The sequence below is a fragment of the Muscardinus avellanarius genome (genome assembly GCF_963383645.1).
Source record: "Muscardinus avellanarius genome assembly, chromosome: 8".
Lineage (NCBI taxonomy): Eukaryota > Metazoa > Chordata > Mammalia > Rodentia > Gliridae > Muscardinus > Muscardinus avellanarius.
Window position 1 is genome coordinate 2,881,774 of NC_137794.1, and position 19,620 is coordinate 2,901,393.

The 19,620-nt window shown below is 48.4% G+C and overlaps 1 protein-coding gene across 1 annotated transcript in view; it reads left to right on the forward strand.

The window, feature by feature from the left end:
- The window catches only part of BICRAL (BICRA like chromatin remodeling complex associated protein), a gene marked incomplete at its 3' end in the record, with an annotated part of 29,199 nt that extends 10,479 nt beyond the window's left edge, over positions 1 to 18,720 (forward strand). The window contains exons 5-11 of the mRNA XM_080700494.1: positions 4,917 to 5,022; positions 6,531 to 6,631; positions 9,563 to 9,624; positions 11,245 to 11,390; positions 13,264 to 13,358; positions 15,376 to 15,478; positions 17,936 to 18,720. Of these exons, the coding sequence (XP_080556620.1) occupies positions 4,917 to 5,022; positions 6,531 to 6,631; positions 9,563 to 9,624; positions 11,245 to 11,390; positions 13,264 to 13,358; positions 15,376 to 15,478; positions 17,936 to 18,720 (1,398 nt within the window). The remainder of the gene's footprint in view (positions 1 to 4,916; positions 5,023 to 6,530; positions 6,632 to 9,562; positions 9,625 to 11,244; positions 11,391 to 13,263; positions 13,359 to 15,375; positions 15,479 to 17,935) is intronic.
- Positions 18,721 to 19,620: the final 900 nt, after the last annotated feature.

The following is a 19,620-nucleotide window of genomic DNA, read 5'->3' on the forward strand; positions in this document are numbered from 1 at the left end:
AGAATGTGTTGCCTGTCCCCTAGAATAGAGCAGGTTTGCCCTTCCTTGCTAATGGAGAATGAGAAAAGTGACCATTCCCGACTCTAACGGCCTCCTCCAGCCTTGCTTGGGGTAATGTCAGATTCCTTTACATTTTTATGTTAGAAAAGAAAATCAATTAGATAGTTCATTGTTTGTAACAGAAATGCTGACATGCGCTGATTACCCATGGTCGGCGCTGCCAAGGTGTGTGTGAGCACCCAGCAGTGAATGGGGGTGGGAACGTATGTCCTGGGCCAAGCACGGTCAGCCCCGTGGGCCGGTCCGACTAGGCTCTGAGCCCACTGATGGGGTATGTATTAGGAAGCCAAGAAAAAGCAAAATGACTGCCAGCGAAGTAGCAAGGAAAGACTGAGAGTAATTTTAAAGTCTTTTTTCACCTTATTTAAAATGAATTATATCCCGACGTGGTGGCGCACACTTGTAGTCCCAGCCATTTGGAGGCTGAGACAGGAGGATCACAGTTCGAGGACAGCCTCAGCTACTTACTGAGGCCCTCTGCAACTCAGTGAGACCCTGTTTCAAAATAAAGAATAAAAAATAGGCCTGGGGTGTAGCTCAGAGGTAGAATGCCCCTGGGTTCTATCCCCAGTACCACACACACACACACACACAAAAATTATAAAGCCTGGCACGGTGGCACACGCCTGTAATCCCAGCATTTAGGAGGCTGAGACAGGAAGATCACAGATTCCAGGCCCTCAACAACTTAGCAAGGCCTTGTTTTAAAATAAAAAGTGTTGGCCTGGTATGGTGGCGCACGCTTGTAATCCCCAGGCTTGGGAGGTGGAGACAGGAGGATCGCCCAGGTTCAAAGCAGCTGCACTGGCTTAAGAGACCCTGTTTCCAAAAATAAAAAAGTATAAAAAATAGGTCTGGGAGTGTAGCCCAGAAGTAGAAGGGCTTCCAGGAACTCCAGTACCACTAATAAATAAATAAATAAATAAATAAGGGTTGAAGGTATAGCTTAGAGGTAGAATGTTCCTAGGTGACATCCCCAGTACCAAATAAACAAAAGAAAAAGGCGTGGGAGTGAAGCCAGTGGTAGAACCCCGGGTTCCATCCCTAGCACTGCGCGCACACGCACACCCAAACACATTACAGGATCAGTCCTGTGGCCCACACCTGTGATTCCAGTTCTCAGGAGGCAGAGGCAGGAGGATCACAAATTCAAGGCCAGCGCAGAAATCTTACTGAGACCCTATCGCAAAATGAAAGGCAAAGAAAGCTGGGGATAAAGCACAGTGATAACACACCCCTAGTGCCATTCCCAGTACACACACACACACACACACACACACACACAGGCATAGAGATAACACTCTTTTCTATGGTGCTAGGGATTAAACCCGGGTTGCGGGGGGCAGGGAGACTACCTCTGATCTACACCTTGGCCCTTCTTTTTATTTTTTATTCTGTTTTATTTTATTTTGGTACTGGGGGTTGAACTCAGGGGCATGCTCTCTCTAAGCTACGCCCTTAGCCCTATATTAATTAATTAACTTGTTTATTTTTGTGGTACTAGGGATGGAACCCAGGGGCATTCTACCTCCAAGCTAAACCCTCAGCACTATGTTTATCATGGAGGGTCTCACTAAGTAGCTGAGGCTGGCTGAGAACCTGGGATCCTCCTGTCTCAGCCTCCCAGGTACTGAGATTACAAGCATGTGCCACCATGCCCAGCTGTTTTTTTTTTTTTTGTTTTTTTGTTTTGTTTTGTTTTTTTCTGAGGCATGGAACCCGGAGGCATTCTACCTCTGAGCTACGTCCTCAGCCCTATGTTTTTTTATTCTTTTTTTTTGGGGGGGGGGTGGGACTCAGGGGCATTCGACCTCCGAGATATACTCTCTCCCCTATTTTTTTATTCTTTATTTTGAAACAGGGTCTCACTGTTGTGGAGGGCCTCACAAAGTAGCCGAGGCTATCCACAATCTGCGCTCCTTCTGTCTCAGCCTCCCAAATGCTGGGATTACAGGCATGCGCCACCATACCCAGCTTTATTATATATAATATTGTGTGTGTGTGTGTGTGTGTGTGTGTGTGTGTGTGTGTGTGTGTGTGTGTGTTGGTACTGGGGGTGGAACCCAGAGGCTTTCTACCTCCGGGCTATATTCACAGACCTTTTTTTTTTTTTTTTTTAATTTGGAAACAGGGTCTCACTAAGTTGCTGAGAGCCTCACTAAGCAGCTGAGGCTGGCTTCGAACCCGTGCGATCCTCCTGTCTCAGCCTCCCAAGCGCGGGGATGACAAGTGTGCGCCACCACGCCCGGCTTTTTATTCTATATTTTGAAACAGGGTCTCGCTGAGTTGCAGAGGGCCTCACTAAGTAGTTAAGGCTGGCCGCGAACCGCGATCCTCCGGTCTCAGCAGCATGCCTGGCTTGGAACTGACTAGCTTTAAAACATCATCCAACGGATCTTCTTTATTTATAGAAAAGCACACACTTCCAAGTTTAAAAGTGGGCTAGGCTAAGTTTTATGTTTTGCTTAGGCTACTGTTAGTTGAATTTATACTTGCTGATTATTTACCAGCTAAAGTAGACTTGGCACCAACTAGAGACACGCCAGAGGCAGGGAGAGGATGTATTTCATGCTTCCTATGCAGCAAAACTGTATATATAATTTTAAAACTCTCTCTCTATATATATATATATAGATATATATATATAAATTTTAGTTTCTGGAGATCGAACCCAGTGGCACTCTACCACCAAGCTACATCTTCAGCATAACATTTATTATTTACTGTGCTGGAGTTTGAACCAGGGGCATTCTACTATCGAGCTACACCCCCAGTCATTTTTTTAATGTTTTATTTGGAAAGAGGATCTTACTAGGTTGTTGAGAGCCTCACTAAGTTGCTAAGGCCGGCTCTGTACCTACGATCCTCCTGTCTCAGCCTCCCAAATTCTGGGGTTACAAGCGTGCACTACCATGCCTGGTTCCCTTTTTATAAATTTTTATTTTAAAACAAAACATCAGCCGGGCGCGGTGGCGCATGCTGGTAATCCCCGCGCTTGGGAGGCGGAGACAGGATCACGCAGGTTCGAAGCCAGCCTCGCTGGCTTAAGAGACCCTGTTTCCAAATAAAAATATAAAATAGGTCTGAGAGTGTAGCCCGGAGGTAGAAGGGCTCCCAGGAACCCCAGTACCACCAAAAAAAAAAAAAAAAAACAACCTCCCGCTGGGCGTGGTGGTTTGTAATCCCAGCATTTGGGAGGCTGAGACTGGAGGATCATGGTTCGCGAACAGCCTCGGCTACTTAGGCCCTCCCCAACTTAGTGAGACCCTGTTTCAAAATAAAGAATAAAAAATAGGCTGGGGTGTAGCTCGGAGGTTGAATGCCCCTGGGTTCCATCCCAGACCCGCAAAAAAAAAAAAAAAAATCTTCCTAAGTTGCCCACACTGGCCTCAAACTTGCCGTCCTCCTACCTCAGCCTCCTTAGTAGCTAGGATCACATATATGCACCACTGAGCCCAGCTCAAAACATGCAAACAGTAGATTTGGGGTTGGCGCTCAGGCCCTGACCAAGTGCTAGAGTCTGCACACCCCAGTGTGAACTGAATTCAGAATGATAATCCTAGCAGTTGTGACCTAGAATTACTCAGGATAGAAACTTACTCCCCAGCCACGGTCTTTGCATCCACGTTCCACAAACAGCAGCCCAGGAGCTAGGGAAGAGTCTGGTATTGACTCGGCACCCCCACTGAATGGCGTTAAAAATTCAGCATGCCTACACATTCCAGATGTATTTTGCAAAATCTCCCAGTATTAAAAAAAAATGTTTTTAAACTGGGTGTGGTGGCACACGCTTGTAATCACAGTACTTGGGAGGCTGAGACAGTAAGATCTCAGGTTCACGGCCAACCTCAGCTAGTTAGGCCCTATGCAATTTAGTGAGACCCTGTTTCAAAATAAAGCATTAAAAAATCGGGCTGGGGTATAGCCCAGAGGTAAAATGCCCCTAGATTAAACCACCAGTACCTAAAAAAAAAAAAAAAAATCATCATACTTATATATATTCTAGAGGATATATTTTGCAAAATCTCCTAGTAAAAAATAAACTACAATGTTTCTAAGCCGGGTATGGTGGGACATGCTTGTAATTTCAGCACTTGGGAGGCTGAGATGGGAGGGTCATCCACAGGTTCATGGTCTAAGTCACCTACTTAGTGAGGTCCTCCACAACTTAGTGAGACCCTGTTTCAAAATTAAGAATAAAAGCCGGGTATGGTGGTGCACGCTTGTAATTCCCGCCCTTGGGAGACGGAGACAGGAGGATCGCACAGGTTCAAAGCCAGCCTCGCTGGCTTAAGAGACCCTGTTTCCAAAAATAAAATAGGTCTGGGAGTGTAATCCGGAGGTAGAAGGGCTTCCAGGAACCCCAGTACCACCAAAAAAAGAAAATAGGGCTGATCGCCAGGCATGGTGGCGCACACTTGTAATCCCAGCGCTTGGGAGGCTGAGACAGGAGGATCGCACAGGTTCGAAGCCAGCCTCAGCTACTTAGTGAGGCTCTCAGCAACTTAGTGAGACCCTGTTTCCAAATAAAATATAAAAAATAGGTCTGGGAGTATAGCCTGGAATTAGAAAAGCTCTAGGTTCCACCCCCAATACCACCAAAAAAAAAAAAAAAAAAATAGGGTTGATGGTATAGCTCAGAGGTAAAATGCCCCTGTGTTCCATCCCCTCAGTACTGCAAAAAAAAAAAAAAAAAAAAAGAAAAAGAAAAAGAAAAGAAAAATCAGTTTTGTTTTGTAATCTAACTTAAAGGTGATGCCAGGTAGGCACTTGGTTGACATTTTAAGTAATCTACTAAAGCTTTTAATAATGAAATTAACTTTTTGATTTTTTCATCTCGGTTATGTGTCCCACAGGCTCAGAAAAAATGTTTGAATCAGAACTCCCCTCTTTCTGCTTCCAAGACCGCGGACGGCCTGGGGCCGACACAGCCTCCCGGGCTCTTGAGCACGGCACTGCCAGGTCAGGCGCCGGCTCCCGCCCCGCTCCCAGCCGCCCAGGGCCCTGGGCCCTCCATTCTGCATGAGTCTCTCTGATTGAATCTGCCTGCACTCTGGGCATTCCTCCCTCTGTATCCTTTCACAGTAAAATCTGGTGTCATATGGCACATGCGTGTTGCCATTAGCCTGCTGCGCTCTATGTGCACACGTAGAGCCGCGGAGATGACTGCGGTTATGTCTGCCAGTTTTCCAAGGCTTTGAACGCCTCCATGCGCAGTCGTACTTAGGAATTTGAGCTCCTAGCCGCGTCCCTCCTGAGCCTCCTCCCTCCCCTGCGGTGCGTTTGGGGTCCTGAAGCCCTCACAGGCGAGGGTGTGGGCCTGTGTCTCACACCTGCAGAAACTAGAGCATTTTCAGCTTCTGCGGGGCACCCTTTACTCGGTTAATTTATTACTTTAAATAGGCCATAGTAATCGTCACTTCTGCCTCTGAGCTTGTAGATAAATACACCACCCTGTTCCCTTCCTCTACAGTTAAAGAAACCCCTGTCCGTGATTTAGGAGCCGGAGGCTGGTTCAGGGCCAGCTGTAATTTAGCATGACCCTGTTCCAAAGTAAAAAATAAACAAGGCTGGGGGGTATGTAGTTCAGTGGTAGAGCACCCCTGGACTCAAATCCCAGTACCACACCAAAAAAAAAAAAAAAAAATACCTAGGAGCCGGATGTGGTGACGCACGCTTGTAATCCCAGTACTTGGGAGGCTGAGATAGGAGGATCCAGGTTCACAGCCAGCCTCAGCTACTTAGGCCCTCCGCAATTTAGTGAGACCCTGTTTCAAAATAAAGAACTAAAAGTAGGGGTGGCGGTGTAGCTCGGAAGTAGAATGCCCCTGGGCTCCATCCCCAGTACTGCAAAAAGAAAAGAAAAGAAAAAAAGAAAGAAAGAAAGAAAGAAAGAAAGAAAGAAAGAAAGAAAGAAAGAAAAGAAATTAAGACATTTCAGTCAGATGCAGTAGTGCACACCTATAATCCCAGCTAGTTGGGAGGCTGAAACAGGAGGATCAAGAGTTGCAGGCTAGCTTGGGAGAGCCTGCCTTAAATTTTTAAAAAGAGAGCCAGGCATGGTAGCACCCGCCTGTAATCCCAGTAATTTGGAGGCTGAGGCAGGACAAGTGCAGGTTTGAAGCCAGTTTCAGCAACTTGGCCAGACTGCCAGCAACTTAGCAAGACCCTGTTTCTAAATAAAAAATAAAATAGAGCTGGGGACGTAGCTCAGAAGTAGAATACCTCTGGGTTCCATCCCTACTACCAAGAAAGAAAGAAAGAAGAAAGGGAGGAAGGAAAGAAGGAAGGGAGGAAAAGAAAGGCTGGGGGTGTAGCTTAGTGGCAGAGCCTCCTAGATCTCGTCCCTGGAACCAGAATTCCCCACGAGCCCTTTCCGAGTGCCCCGTCTCCTCGCACGTCGGCCCTCAGAGCAGGCAGGAGCTGACTCTCCTTCCTGCTGAACCTCGTCTTCTTACCACTCGTAACAGGACAGGATTCTGGAGGCGGTGTGATGCCGGTGTCCCTAGGAACCGTGCAGCAACAGCAGGACACAGCAGTCGGGGCGTCTCCTGGCCAGCCAGCCCTGCAGGTGAGCACGGCTCAGCCGCTCCTCCCGCACACTGAGGACGGCGCGCGTGGCCGGCGGTCCTGCGGCCTCCCGGGCCGGGCCTGCTCACGTCCATGTTTCTAGGATGGATGTTACGTGCGAGTCTGTTGCTGACATGGTTACTGTCATGTCTCATCCAGCACGGCTAGGAATGTAGCTCAGTGGTAGAACATTTGTCCGGCATGTGCAAGGCCTTAGGGTCCATCCCTAGCACCACAAAACACACACACTCATCATGGTAACAATGGATCTGTTCTTGCTGATACTGGGAAGAGTTTTTTGGTTTTAGGGTTTTTTTTTTTTTGTTTTTACAGCCTATTTATTTATTTATTTATTTGGGATTGAACCGGGGACAGTCTACCTCTAAGCTACATCCTTAGCCTTTTCTTTTTTTTTTTTTTTTTTTGTGTGTGTGTGTTACCGGAGGCCTAACCCAGAGGCTTTCTACCTCCGGGCTATACTCCCAGACCTATTTTTTTATATTTTATTTGGAAACAGGGTCTCACTAAGTTGCTGAGAGCCTCACTCAGTAGCTGAGGCTGGCTTCGAACCTGTGCGATCCTCCTGTCTCAGCCTCCCAAGCAGTGGGATTACAAGCGTGCGCCACCACGCCCGGCCATACCACACTTTAGAATTACACGAGTGTGCCATGGCATCCAGCTGAGAGATTGCGTCCTGTGGTCTCTTGACCCAGCTTTGGCTTTTAAATTTCAAACTGCTTGTCCAAAAAGGAAAGAAAAAAGCAGAGCATTGTGGCACATGCTGTACTTGGGAGCCTGAGACAGGGGTATTGCAGGTCCATGGATAGCTACTTAATGAGGCTCTGTGCAACTTAGGGAGACCCTGTTTCAAAATAAAGAATAAAAAATAGGGCTGGGAGCCGGGCGTGGTGGCGCATTCTTGTAGTCCCTGCGCTTGGGAGGCTGAGACAGGAGGATCGCCCAGGTTCGTTCAAAGCCAGCCTCAGCTACTTAGTGAGGCTGTCAGCAATTTAGTAAGTCCCTGTTTCCAAATAAATTATAAAATAGATCTGGGATGTAGCCCAGAGGTAGAAAGCCCCTGGGTTCCACCCCCAGTACCACAAAAAATAAATAAATAAATAAATAAATAAATAAATAAATAAATAAATCAGGCTTGGGTTGTAGCTCGGAGATAGAATGTTCCCAAGTTCAATCCCATTCCACAAAAATAAAAAATAATAACAATATAAAGGAAGGAAAAAAAAGTTTTAAGTTTTAACTGAGGTCCACATTTCTTCTCCATCTAATTTACTAATGTGTGTGTGTGTGTGTATGTGTGTGTGTGTGTGTGTGGCACTGGGGTGGAACCCAGGGGCTTTCTACCTTAAGGCTACACTCCCAGACCTCTTTTATATTTTATTTGGAAACAGGGTCTCACCAAGCTGCTGAGAGCCTCACTAAGCTGCTGAGGCTGGCTTCAAAGCTGCACTATCCTTCTGTCTCAGCCTCCCAAGCCTGGGATTATAAACAAGCGCCACCACGCCCAGCTACTAAGTAATAATTTAATGAAACTTACTGTAGTCTGAGCCTGCTCTGGAATGCTCAGGAAAGGATGTGCTCAGTGCTCAGGTTCTGACATAGGCATATTTGTTTTCTTAAGGTAATATAAGAAAAGCTTTATCAGACCACACACCTATGTATAACAGGGGCTTAGAAGTATTAACCCCACAGGTGCACTGGGACCTTCCTGTAGTCCAGTACTTGAGAGGCTGATACAGGAAGATCGTGGACTCAAGATCAGCCTCAGCAATTTAGCAAGCCCCTCCCTTCCTTCCTTCCTTCCTTCTTCTTTTTTTTTTTTTTTTTTTTTTTTTTTGTGTGTGTGTGTGTGTGTGTGTGTGTGTGTGTGTGTGTGGTACTGGAAATAGAACCCAGGGGCATTCTACCTCTGAGCTATATCTCCAGCCCTATTTGTTCTTTTTTTTTTTTTTTTTTTTTTTTGGTGGTACTGGGGTTCCTCGAAGCCCTTCTACTTCAGGGCTACACGCCCAGACCTATTATTTTTATACTTTTTATTTGGAAACAGGGTCTCTTAAGCCAGCGCGGCTGGCTTCGAACCTGTGTGATCCTCCTGTCTCCACCTCCCAAGCGCGGAGATTACAAGCGTGCGCCACCACGCCCGGCTTCTTTTATTTTTTTTATTTTTTATTTTTTGGTGGTGAAAGGCTCCATTTTAAAAGAAAAAATTATAAGCCCCTAGCAACCAGCTAATAGTTAAAAAATATATTTTTGCTGCAGTTTAAGAAGTATAGGCTTGAGAATGAAAAATGTGCAATAAGCCCGCCCTGTTCCAGGAACCCACCTAGCATCTTATCTATGCTGACCTGGTCAGCGCGCCCTGTTCCAGGAACCCACCTAGATCTATACTGACCGGGTCAGCGCGCCCTGTGCCGGGAACCTGCTGACTACACCTGGTATCTTATCTAACATTTGGCTACAGAATGTACTTTTCTAATGATTCTGTAATTTTCTGTAAACGCATACACCTGGCCCAAATCTCCCCCCTAACTTGCGGTTTTTCCCTTTAAATACCCTCAGTCCCAGTTGCTCGGGGCCGAACTCCTCTGCTCTTGAGTGAGATTCGAGTCGGCCCCAGTGCACTGGTTTTTTAATAAACCTCATGCACTTGCATCAAGGAAGTCTCTCGTGTGTACTTGGCGTCGCTTATCCCAAGGCTTGATTGAGGGTCTCCCCTCTGCGGGGGTCTTTCAGTGGTACTGGGGGTGAAACCCAGGGGCTTTTCTACCTCTGGGCATAGCAGGGAGCAGTCTGGAGTATTTCAGTATGCTCTTGATAGGTAGTTCAAAATATCTGAAACATAGTAGCTTCATGTTTAACTATATTCTGCTTTTTTTTTTCAAAAAGGATAATAAGTGGTGTGTCTTGTCTCTAGGTGGACAGTCATTCAGGAGGACAGAAGAGGCCTGCGGCAAAGCAGCTAACTAAAGGAGCTTTGTGAGTTACCTTTGCAAATAACAAATTAACATTTCACATTTCAACCGGATGTGGTAGCACATGCCTATAACACCAGTACTTGGGAGGCTGAGACGGGAGGATCATGGGTTCATGGCCAGCCTCAGTTACTTAGTGAGGCCTCTGCAATTTAGTGAGATCCTGTTTCAAAATAAATAATTAAAAAATAGGGCTGGTTTTGTAGCTTGCAGGGAGAATGCCCCTGGGTTCAATTCTTAGTACTGCAAAGAAGGGGTGGGGTGCTACAGTAAAGCTCAGAGATTGAATGCTCCTGGGTTCAATACCTACTACCACAAAAAATAAAATAAAATTTCACATTTTTCTAGGTCCTCACCACCAAAATACACTGTAAAAGTTAGGTTGTAATGATGAGCTTATTAGACTTTTTTTGTGTGTGTGTGGGTCTGGGGATGGAACCCAGGGGCATTTGACGTCCGAGCTACACCCCATGCCCTATTTTTTATTCTTTATTTTGAAATAGGGTCTCACTAAGTTGCAGAGGGCCTTACTAAGTAGCTGAAGCTGTCCTGAAACTGTGATCCTCCAGTCTCAGCCTCCCAAATGCTGGGATTACAAGTGTGTGCCACCACACCCGGCTTCTTATTAGACTTTTTAAAAATGTACTTCTTCATAACTCTATCAGATGTAGCTTGAGCCTGTTTGATCTTTTGTTCCATGACAGTAGTTTGTCTCTTTAAAGCTGGGGCTGTGTGGAGAAGCCTGCCGTGACAGACCGCATGTAAAAAGCAGCGTTAGCACAGCTCAGCTGGCCAGCGCCCAGCCGTTGTCAAGTCTGTGAGCGCCCACATGTGCACGGCTACGGGCACTCTGCTGCGGTCAGGGTCCTAGCAGCCATGTCCAAAATACAGAATGTAAGAAAGCTGTAACCCCAGTTCTTGGGAGGCTGAGTCAGGAGGATTGCGGGTTCAAGGGAGCTTCAGCACTTAGTGAGGCCCTCTGCAACTTAGTGAGATCCTGTTTCAAAATAAAGAATATAATAGGGGCCAGGCATGGTGGCACATGCTTGTAATCCCAGCATTCAGGAGGCTGAGACCGGAGGATCTCAGTTCGTGGACAGCCTCAGCTACTAAGTGAAGCCCTCTGCAACTCAGTGAGACCCGGTTTTAAAATAAAGAATAAAAAATAGGGCTGGGGATGTAGCTCTCGGAGGTCGAATGCCCCTGGGTTCCATCCCCAGACCCGCAAGAAAGGAAAAAAAAAAAAAAAAGAATACAATAGGGCTGAGTGTGTAGCTCAGAGGTAAAGATGCTCCTGGGCGCCGGGCGTGGTGGCGCACCCTTGTAATCCCTGTGCTTGGGAGGCAGAGACCGGAGGATCGTGCAGGTTCGAAGCCAGTCTCTCTGGCTTAAGAGACCCTGTTTCCAAATAAATATATGAAAAATAGGTGTCTGGGAGTGTAGCCCGGGGGTAGAAGGGTTTCCAGGAACCCCAATACCACCAAAAAAACCCCAAAACAAAACAAAAAAAACGCCCCTGTGTACCTCATTACCTCATTTTCTTTACAAGTAATTATTTTCTTTAAGCATCTTGGTGAGATCCGATTTCCCGCTGTGACCACACCCACATTGCCGTTTCTCCTAGCATTCTCCAGCAGCTACAGAGGGACCAAGCCCACGCCGTGACCCCTGACAAGAGCCAGTTCCGGTCGCTGAGCGACGCGGCGCAGCGGCTCCTCTCCTACCACGTGTGCCAGGGCGCCCTGCCCACCGAGGGAGACCTGAGGAGAGGTGAGCAGCCTCCCGGCCGCGCGTCGTCACACACCGACCTGCCACACGGGTGGGGTGGTGACTCCTTCCCAGTGGTCCTCCAGGGCATCCACGACCACGGCAATTCTACGTTAACCCAGGGCGCGGGCCGCTGCCGTGCTGGCCTGGACCAGGCGCCCCACACCACACACACAGCCAGTCCTGCCTGGCCCTGTCACTAGTGCTACTAAGTAGGTAGCTCCTTTAACCCCAAAAGCATCCCCTGAGCTTCGAGAAACCATGAAAAGCTTAGGGATAGCAAGGCGGTGCCCGGCTGAGACAGCAGGATCGCAGGGTGCAGTGAGACCTCAGCGACCTAGTGAAATCAAAACAATATATTAGAAAATAAGATAGAAATAAAAAATAGGGCTGTGGTGTAGCTTGGAGGTAGAATGCCCCTGGTTCAATCAACAGTACCATATCCATACAAACAAAAAAAGGTAGGGATCAGGGCCCTGCTCTGACCTAGAGCCCCCTTCCTGGCACCTGCCCGGGGCCTCCCGCCTGCGCAGGCGAGCCCGTGCCGCCGCAGTACAGAGTGTCTGTTGCTGTGCGGTGACTTCCCAGGAGGTCTGGGGTCTGGGGGAAGACCCAGCACTAAACAGAAGTACAGGGACTCCAAGCAAGCCGGCTGGTAGCGCACACCTGTAATTCCAGTACTTGTAAGGCTGAGGCAGGAGGATAACAGGTTCGAGGCCAGCCTCAGCTGCAAGACTCGTAACACCCTGCTGGGTGGTAGGATGCTCTTGGGTTCAGTCCTCTATGCCACTAAAAAGTAAAAAATATTCTGAGTACAAGAGTGAATTAGAAATGTGTCTTTGGAGACTACAAAAAGGACCAGCTGGGCATGGTGGCTCAGGCCGAGACAGGAGGATCGCAGGTTCACAGCCAGCACAGCCAGTGAGTGAGGCCCTCCACAACTTAGCAAGACCCTGTGTAAAAATAAAAATAGGCCGGACATAACCCGGTGTGGTGGCACACGCTTGTAATCCTAGTCCTTGGAGGGCTAAGACAGAAGGATCGCAGTTTGGCAGCCAGCCTCATCAGTTTATGAGGCCCTCTGCAACTTAGTGAGACCCTGTTTCCAAAATAGCCCAGAGGTAGAATGCCCCTGGGTCCAATCCCCAGTACCACCAAAAAAAAAAAAAAAAAAACAACAAAAAAAACAGACATGGTGGTGCACAGTCATAATCCCAGTATTTAGGAGGCTGAGACAGGAGAATTGAAGGTTCGTGGCCAGCCTCAGCAACTTAGTGAGGTCCTCTGCAACTTAGTAAGACCCTGTTTCAAAATTAAAAGATAGAACAGGGTTGGGGATGTCACTCAGAGATTGAGGTGGCATAGATTTTATCCCATTATTTGGGAGGCTGAGACAGGAGGGTTACAAGTTCAAGACCAGCTTCAACTACTTCATGAGACTCCATTTCAAATTAAAGAAAAAAAGGAAGGAGTTGGGGTTGTAGCTGGCTGATAGAATGCTCCCGGGTTTGCCACGCATGGTGGAGAACACTTGTAATCGCAGTACTAGGGAGGCTAAGACAGGAGGATCACAGGTTTGCGGACAACCTTGGCAATTTAGCAAGGCCCTCCGCAACTCAGTGAGACCTTGTTTCCAAATAAGAGATAAAGTCAGGCTGGGGTGTAGCTCAGAAATAGAATGCTTGCTAGACCCAATCTACATGAATGCTGCAGAGAAACCCTGTTTCAATAATGGGAAAGTGGTACATCTCAGGGCCACTGAGCCTGTATTGGGCCCTGGGTACAATCCCAAGTTCAGCAAAAGAAAAGAAAAAAAAAATAAAGACCTAGTGGGTAATTTGCATTCTCTTACTGTTTTTTCTTTTTCTTTTTCAAGTGGACAGTGAATTTGAAACAGTTGCCACGCAGCTGCTAAAGAGGACCCAAGCGATGCTTGACAAATACAGATGCCTGCTCCTGGAAGATGCTATGGTAAGATGGTGCTGCCGAGTGCTGCCATGTCTTACGGTCCACAGGGCGTAGCTGCAAATCAGAAAGAGAAGGTTCAAGAAACTACACTTCCAGCCGAGCGTGGCGCCTGCGGGAGGCTCAGACAGGGGATGGCGGTTCACAGCCAGGCTCGGCTACTGAGTGAGGCTCTCAGCAACTTAGTGAGACCCTGTTTTCAAATAAAATATAAAATAGGTCTGGGGGTGTAGCCCGGAGGTAGAAAGCCTCTGGGTTCCACCCCCAGTACCACCAAAAACAAAACCAAAAACAAACAAACAAACAAACAAAACAAAAGTAGGACTGGAGGCGTAGCTAGAAGGTAGAATGCCCCTAGGTTCCATCCTCAGTACTAAGAAGGAGAAAAAATCAGAATAGCATTATTACTACTTGTGTGCAAAAATAAAGAGAGAAAGAAATATCTGTACGCTATATGTGCCTCACATGTCTCAAGGAGAGTACGTTAAAGTGCTGGGCAAGCCAGTAATGGTGACACGCGCGTGTAATCCCAGCATTTGGGAGGCTAAGACAGGAGGATCGGGGTTGAGGGCCGGCCAGCCTTAGCTACTTAGTTACTTAGTGAGGCCCTCTACAATTCAGTGGGACCCTGTTTTAAAAAATAAAGAATAAGCCCAGTGTGGTGGGCACGCTTGTAATCCCCGCGCTTGGGAGGCGGAGACAGGAGGATTGCGCAGGTTCAAAGCCAGCCGCGCTGGTGTAAGAGACCCTGTTTCCAAATAAAAATGTAAAAATAGGTCTGGGAGTGTAGCCCGGAGGTAGAAGGGTTTCCAGGAACCCCAGTACCACCAAAAAATAAAAAAATAAAAATAAATAAAGAATAAGCCGGGCGTGGTGGCACACGCTTGTAATCCCCATGCTTGGGAGGCAGAGACATGAGGATCACGCATGTTTGAAGCCAGTCACACTGGCTTAAGAGACCCTGTTTCTAAATTTTTAAAATGTATAAAAATAGGTCTGGGAGTGTAGCCCAGAGGTAGAAGGGTTTCCAGGAACCCCAGTACCACCAAAAAAATAAATAAAAATAAAAAAATAAAATAAAGAATAAGCCGGATGTGGTGGTGCACGCTTGTAATCCCAGTACTTGGGAGGCTGAGACAGGAGGATCGTGCAGGTTTGAAACCAGCCTCAGCTACTTAGTGAGGCTCTCAGTAACTTAGTGAGACCCTATTTCCAAATAAAATATAAAAACTATTTAGGAAAGGTGGCACCAGCTAAGCGGGGAGTCCATTTAGATCACTTAACGGTGCGGGTCTGGACCTCCCTACAGCATTAACGAAATAAACCCTTAACTGTCTTTCAAATAAAATATAAAATAGGTCTGGGAGTATATCCCGGAGGTAGAAGGCCCCTGGGTTCCATCCCCAGTACCACACACACAAAAATGTATCCTACTGGGCATGGTGGCGCTCAACTGTGATCCTAGTACTTGGAAGACTGAGACAGGAGGATAGCAGGTTTTTTTTTTTTTTTTTTTTTGTGGTACTGGGGTTTCTGGAAGCCCTTCTACCTCCGGGCTACACTCCCCAGACCTATTTTTTATACTTTTTTATTTGGAAACAGGATCTCATAAGCCAGCGCACGCGGCTGGCTTCGAACCTGCGCGATCCTCCTGTCTCTGCCTCCCAAGCGCGGGGATTACAAGCGTGCGCCACCACGCCCAGCAGGATAGCAGGTTTAAGACCAGCCTCAGCAACTTAGCAAGGCCTTCAGCTTAGTGAGATTCTGTTTCAAAACAAAAAATTTCAACCGGGCGTGGTGGCCCACACTTGTAATCCCAGTGCTTAGGAGGCTGAGACAGGTTCCAAGCCCGCCTCAGCTACTGAGTGAGGAAAATGCATCCTCATGGCCCCGTGTAACCAGGATACAGGTGCCTCTCTGGCCTGTGACCAGAGGCGACTCCAGACCCTCGTTTCTGGTGTTCCATTTGTCCCAAATGTCACTGAGTAAAGACTCCGGAAATGACCGGCCTCTCCCACTTTAGCGGATCAACCCCTCCGCCGAGATGGTGATGATCGACAGGATGTTCAACCAGGAGGAAAGAGCTTCCCTGTCCCGGGACAAGCGGCTGGCGCTCGTAGACCCTGGTAAGAGGCGCGGCGCCGACCCCGGTCAAATGGAGAGGATAGACTGTGAACGAGGGCAAGAAACATCACTGAGAAAAGTATACGAGCACTTCTCGAATGCCGTAGCGCCCCAACACGCGAGCTGGAGCCTCACACAGCGAGGGGCTCCTCCCCTCACTGCAGACCCCGGCTGGGTCACACACCGGGAGCAGTTAAACCGCAGCACGTGGCAGAACCCCTCGCTGTCCGCAGTCCCGGGAGAGCACGCGGCAGCCAGTCGTGTGCCCAGGAAGTGCTGTTCTTTCACCCGTCAGTTTAGACTTGTCCATTTTTTGCCCTTTAAAACAAAGCCTGCAGATCTGTAATCCCCATCCTTGGGGGGCTGAGACGGGAAGACTGCAAGTGTGCAGCCAGCCTCAGCTACTTAAGCCTTCTGCAATGTAGTGAGGCCTTGTTTCAAAATACAGAATAAAAAATAGGGCTGGGAACCGGGTGTGGTGGTGCCCACTTGTAATCCTAGCATTCGGGAGGCTGAGACAGGAGGATCAGGATTCGCAGACAGCCTCTGCTGCTTAGTGAGGCCCTTTGCAACTCAATGAGACCCTATTTTAAAATAATAACATAATGCCGGACGTGGTGGCGCACGCTTGTAATCCCAGCATTCCGGAGGTGAGACCTGGAGGATCGCGGTTCGCGGACAGCCTCAGCTACTTAGTGAGGCCCTCTGCAACTCAGTGAGACCAGGTTTCAAATTAAATAATAATAAAAAAAAATAGGGCAGGGGGTGTAACTCGGAGGTCAAATGTCCCTGGGTTCCATCCCCAGACCCGCAAAAAATAAATAAATAAATAAATAAATAAATAAATAAATGAAATAATAATATAATAAAATAGAGGGCTTAAGGTATAACTTGGAGGTAAAATGCCCTGGGTTCCAAACCCAGTACCTAAAAAAATTAATAATAATAATAATAATTTTTTGCGGTACTAGGGATGGAACTCAGAGACATTCTACCTCTGAGCTATACCTCCAGCCCTATTTCTTATTCTTTATTTGGAAACAGGGTCTCACTAAGTTGCAAAAGGCCTCACTAAGTAGCTGAGGCTGCCTGTGAACTATGATCCTCCTGTCTCAGCCTCCCAAGTACTAGGATTGTAAGCATATGCCACCACGCCTGGCTTAATAATAATAATTTCTATGATTTAACATATCTGAAGTTTCTACCATGTTGCTATTATATTCAAAACAATATTTAATTTACATATTTTTTTCAGTACTGCAGATGGAATCCAGGGGCATTCTACCTCTGAATTACACCCCCAACTACATTTTTAACTCTTTATTTTGAAACAGGGTCTCACTGAGTTGCAGAGGGCCTCACGAAGTAGCTGAGGCTGTCCGCGAACCGCGATCCTCCTGTCTCAGCCTCCCAAATGAAGAGATTACAAATGTGTGCCACTATACCCAGCTAATATTTAATATATTAGCTTGATAATTTAGCTAATTTGTTCCTGCTAGTAGATATTTTTTGTGACTTTATTCTTATTCCTTTGATGTATTTTTTTTTCAGTACTGGGGATGGAACCCAAGGGCATTCTACATACAAGCTACACCCCAGCCCTATTTTTTCCTCTTTCATTGGGAACAGGGCCTTACTGAGTTGTGGAGGGCCTCGCTAAGGAGCTGCGGCTGGCCTTGAACCTGTAATCCTCCTGTCTCAGCCTCTGAGTACTGGGATAGGCGTGCGCCACCACGCCCAGCTCCTCACTGTGCTTCCCTGCCGTCGCTGGCTCTGTCGGCTGGCACAGTTCAGTGCTGGCTCACAGACGCTCCTCCGTGTCAGGTATCTCCTGTGGTTCTATTCTCATCCCTTTGAGGTATTTTCTATACCGTGGTTCTAAAGAGATACCACGTGGAGTATACTGTTGGCCATCCGTCCTGTGATGGTGGCTGAGTGTGGGCCTCACTGTCCCCGAGATGAGCAGGGGATTGAGGAGCTGTGTCCATCCCCCTCCCCACAGAGCTCCTCTACCAGGAAGAAAACTAATTTAAAATATCACTAATTGCCAGGCGTGGTGGCGCACGCTTGTAATCCCCGCGCTTGGGAGGCTGAGACAGGAGGATCGCACAGGTTCGAAGCCAGCCTCAGCTACTGAGTGAGGCTCTCGGCAACTTAGTGAGACCCTGTTTCCAAATAAAATATAAAATAGGTCTGGGGGTATAGCCCGGAGTTAGAAAGCCTCTGGGTGCCACCCCCAGTACCACAAAAAATAAAAAGTAAAATAAATAAAACAACAGTAGATACAGGCCTGTGTTCATGCATCACTTTGAGCCCCGCTCTGCCCACACCTCCAGCTCCAGTGGGAGCGGCGAGCGTCCTCTCTGGAGGCCAACTCAGCCCGTCCGGGCCGCCCCAGCGCCCGCGTCCAGGCGTCTCCCTCGTGCTCGCGCTTCACGTTGTTTCTGTTCTCTTCCCAGAGGGTTTTCAGGCCGATTTCTGTTGTTCCTTCCAACTTGATAAGGCCGCGCGCGAGACCCCGTTTGGCCGGAGCGACCAGCACGGCGGCAGAGCGGCCAGCTGTCCCCAGCTGGCGGCCAAGGCCCACGGCAGAGACCGGGCCCACGCAGGCGCGGCAGAAGCGACGCATCGCGACCCCTCTCATCCCGTGCCTAACCACATCGCGGTCTCTGCAGAGGGGAACATTCCCAAAAAAACGGGATGCCTCGGCAGGGCGCCAGAATTTGACCAAGTGGGCTTGGCTCAGCACCGGAGTGCGGCCGAAGAGAAGGGCAGCCGGAGAGACCTCCTGAGGGCCAGCGCCTGCTCGCCCGGCCCCGAGGGCCGCCGCAAAGCCTCGTGCAGGCCGGATCCCGGCCCCGAGGGCAAGCCCCCCGGGGGCCTGGCAGAATCCCACTTGGAGATGCCCTGTAACCATTCCTTCCAGGACAGAGCTCGGAGGAATTCTCCAAAAAATGAAGTTTTACACACAGACGTCGTGAAAGGGTCCGGCGAGCCCCAGACAGATCTCCAGCTCACCAAGAGTTTAGAAACAACCTTTAAGAACATCTTGGAACTCAAAAAGGCCGGGCGGCAGCCCCAGAGCGACCCCACGGTCGGCGGCTCTGTTGAGTTAGATTTCCCCAACTTCTCGCCAATGGCTTCGCAGGAAAACTGCCTAGAGAAGTTCATCCCGGACCACAGTGAAGGTGTAGAAACAGACTCCATTTTAGAAGCAGCTGTAAATAGTATCCTAGAGTGTTAATAGCAGCAGCCCTCCCCACGCCCCGCCGCCCCCGCCTGGGCCAGCCTCACCCTCTCCTGGCAAAGCAAATGGGGATGTCTCCTGGCTCCAGCCAGCGCCAGCTTTCTCCTCTGCCTCCTCCTCTCATCCTGGTCCTGTCCTCTGTTAAGAGCAATACTCGCCTGGCTGCGGGAGAGCCGGCAGCCGAGTCACCCTTGTTAGGAAGCAGTCTGATAGGCCCGACCCATTTCAAGTGTTACGGAAGCGCTCACGGTCATTTGTGTTGTTGTTTAGTTGCTTTATTTTATTTTATTTTTTAAATACTGTCATTCAGTGAGACCACGGTACACTTGGCCCTGGGGAAAATTTTGACAATCATAAGTCATTTGCAAAGAACAGACTTATTAAAAGAAATCAAACGGGACTGACAGAAGCTAGTTTTTAAAGACTATCCCACTGTAGCTCCAACCCGTGTGTTTTGTTTCTGTTTGGGGTTTGGGGGAAGAGCCGCAGGGTTCTCCCCACTCAGCCCTCGCTGAGCAGCAGGTGCCGGTGGTCAGGCCGGGTTCGCGGGCCCCTGCCCATCGTGCAGGCGCTGCTCTGATGCAGCGGCTCGTGCTTCTCAGCATCGCATGTCGGCTTTCATCTAGGGAGTACTCTGTTCTCTGTTCGTAGTTCACAGCATGACCTGAAGTCATCTCACCGGCCCACATGAAGGGAGAGCAGCTGGGGCGCGAGCCGAGGCCTGGCTGGTGTATATACGTAAAGGCATCTACACGCTAGCTAGTGAGAGAAAAACAACAAATTTGGAATTCTATAATTGGGTAGCGGCAACATCCACAATTTCTTTTGTGTATTGCTGGGTCTGTCCCTTTAACTTCCCTTCGTACCCACTCCTGCAACAAGCCGCCAAACATCAAA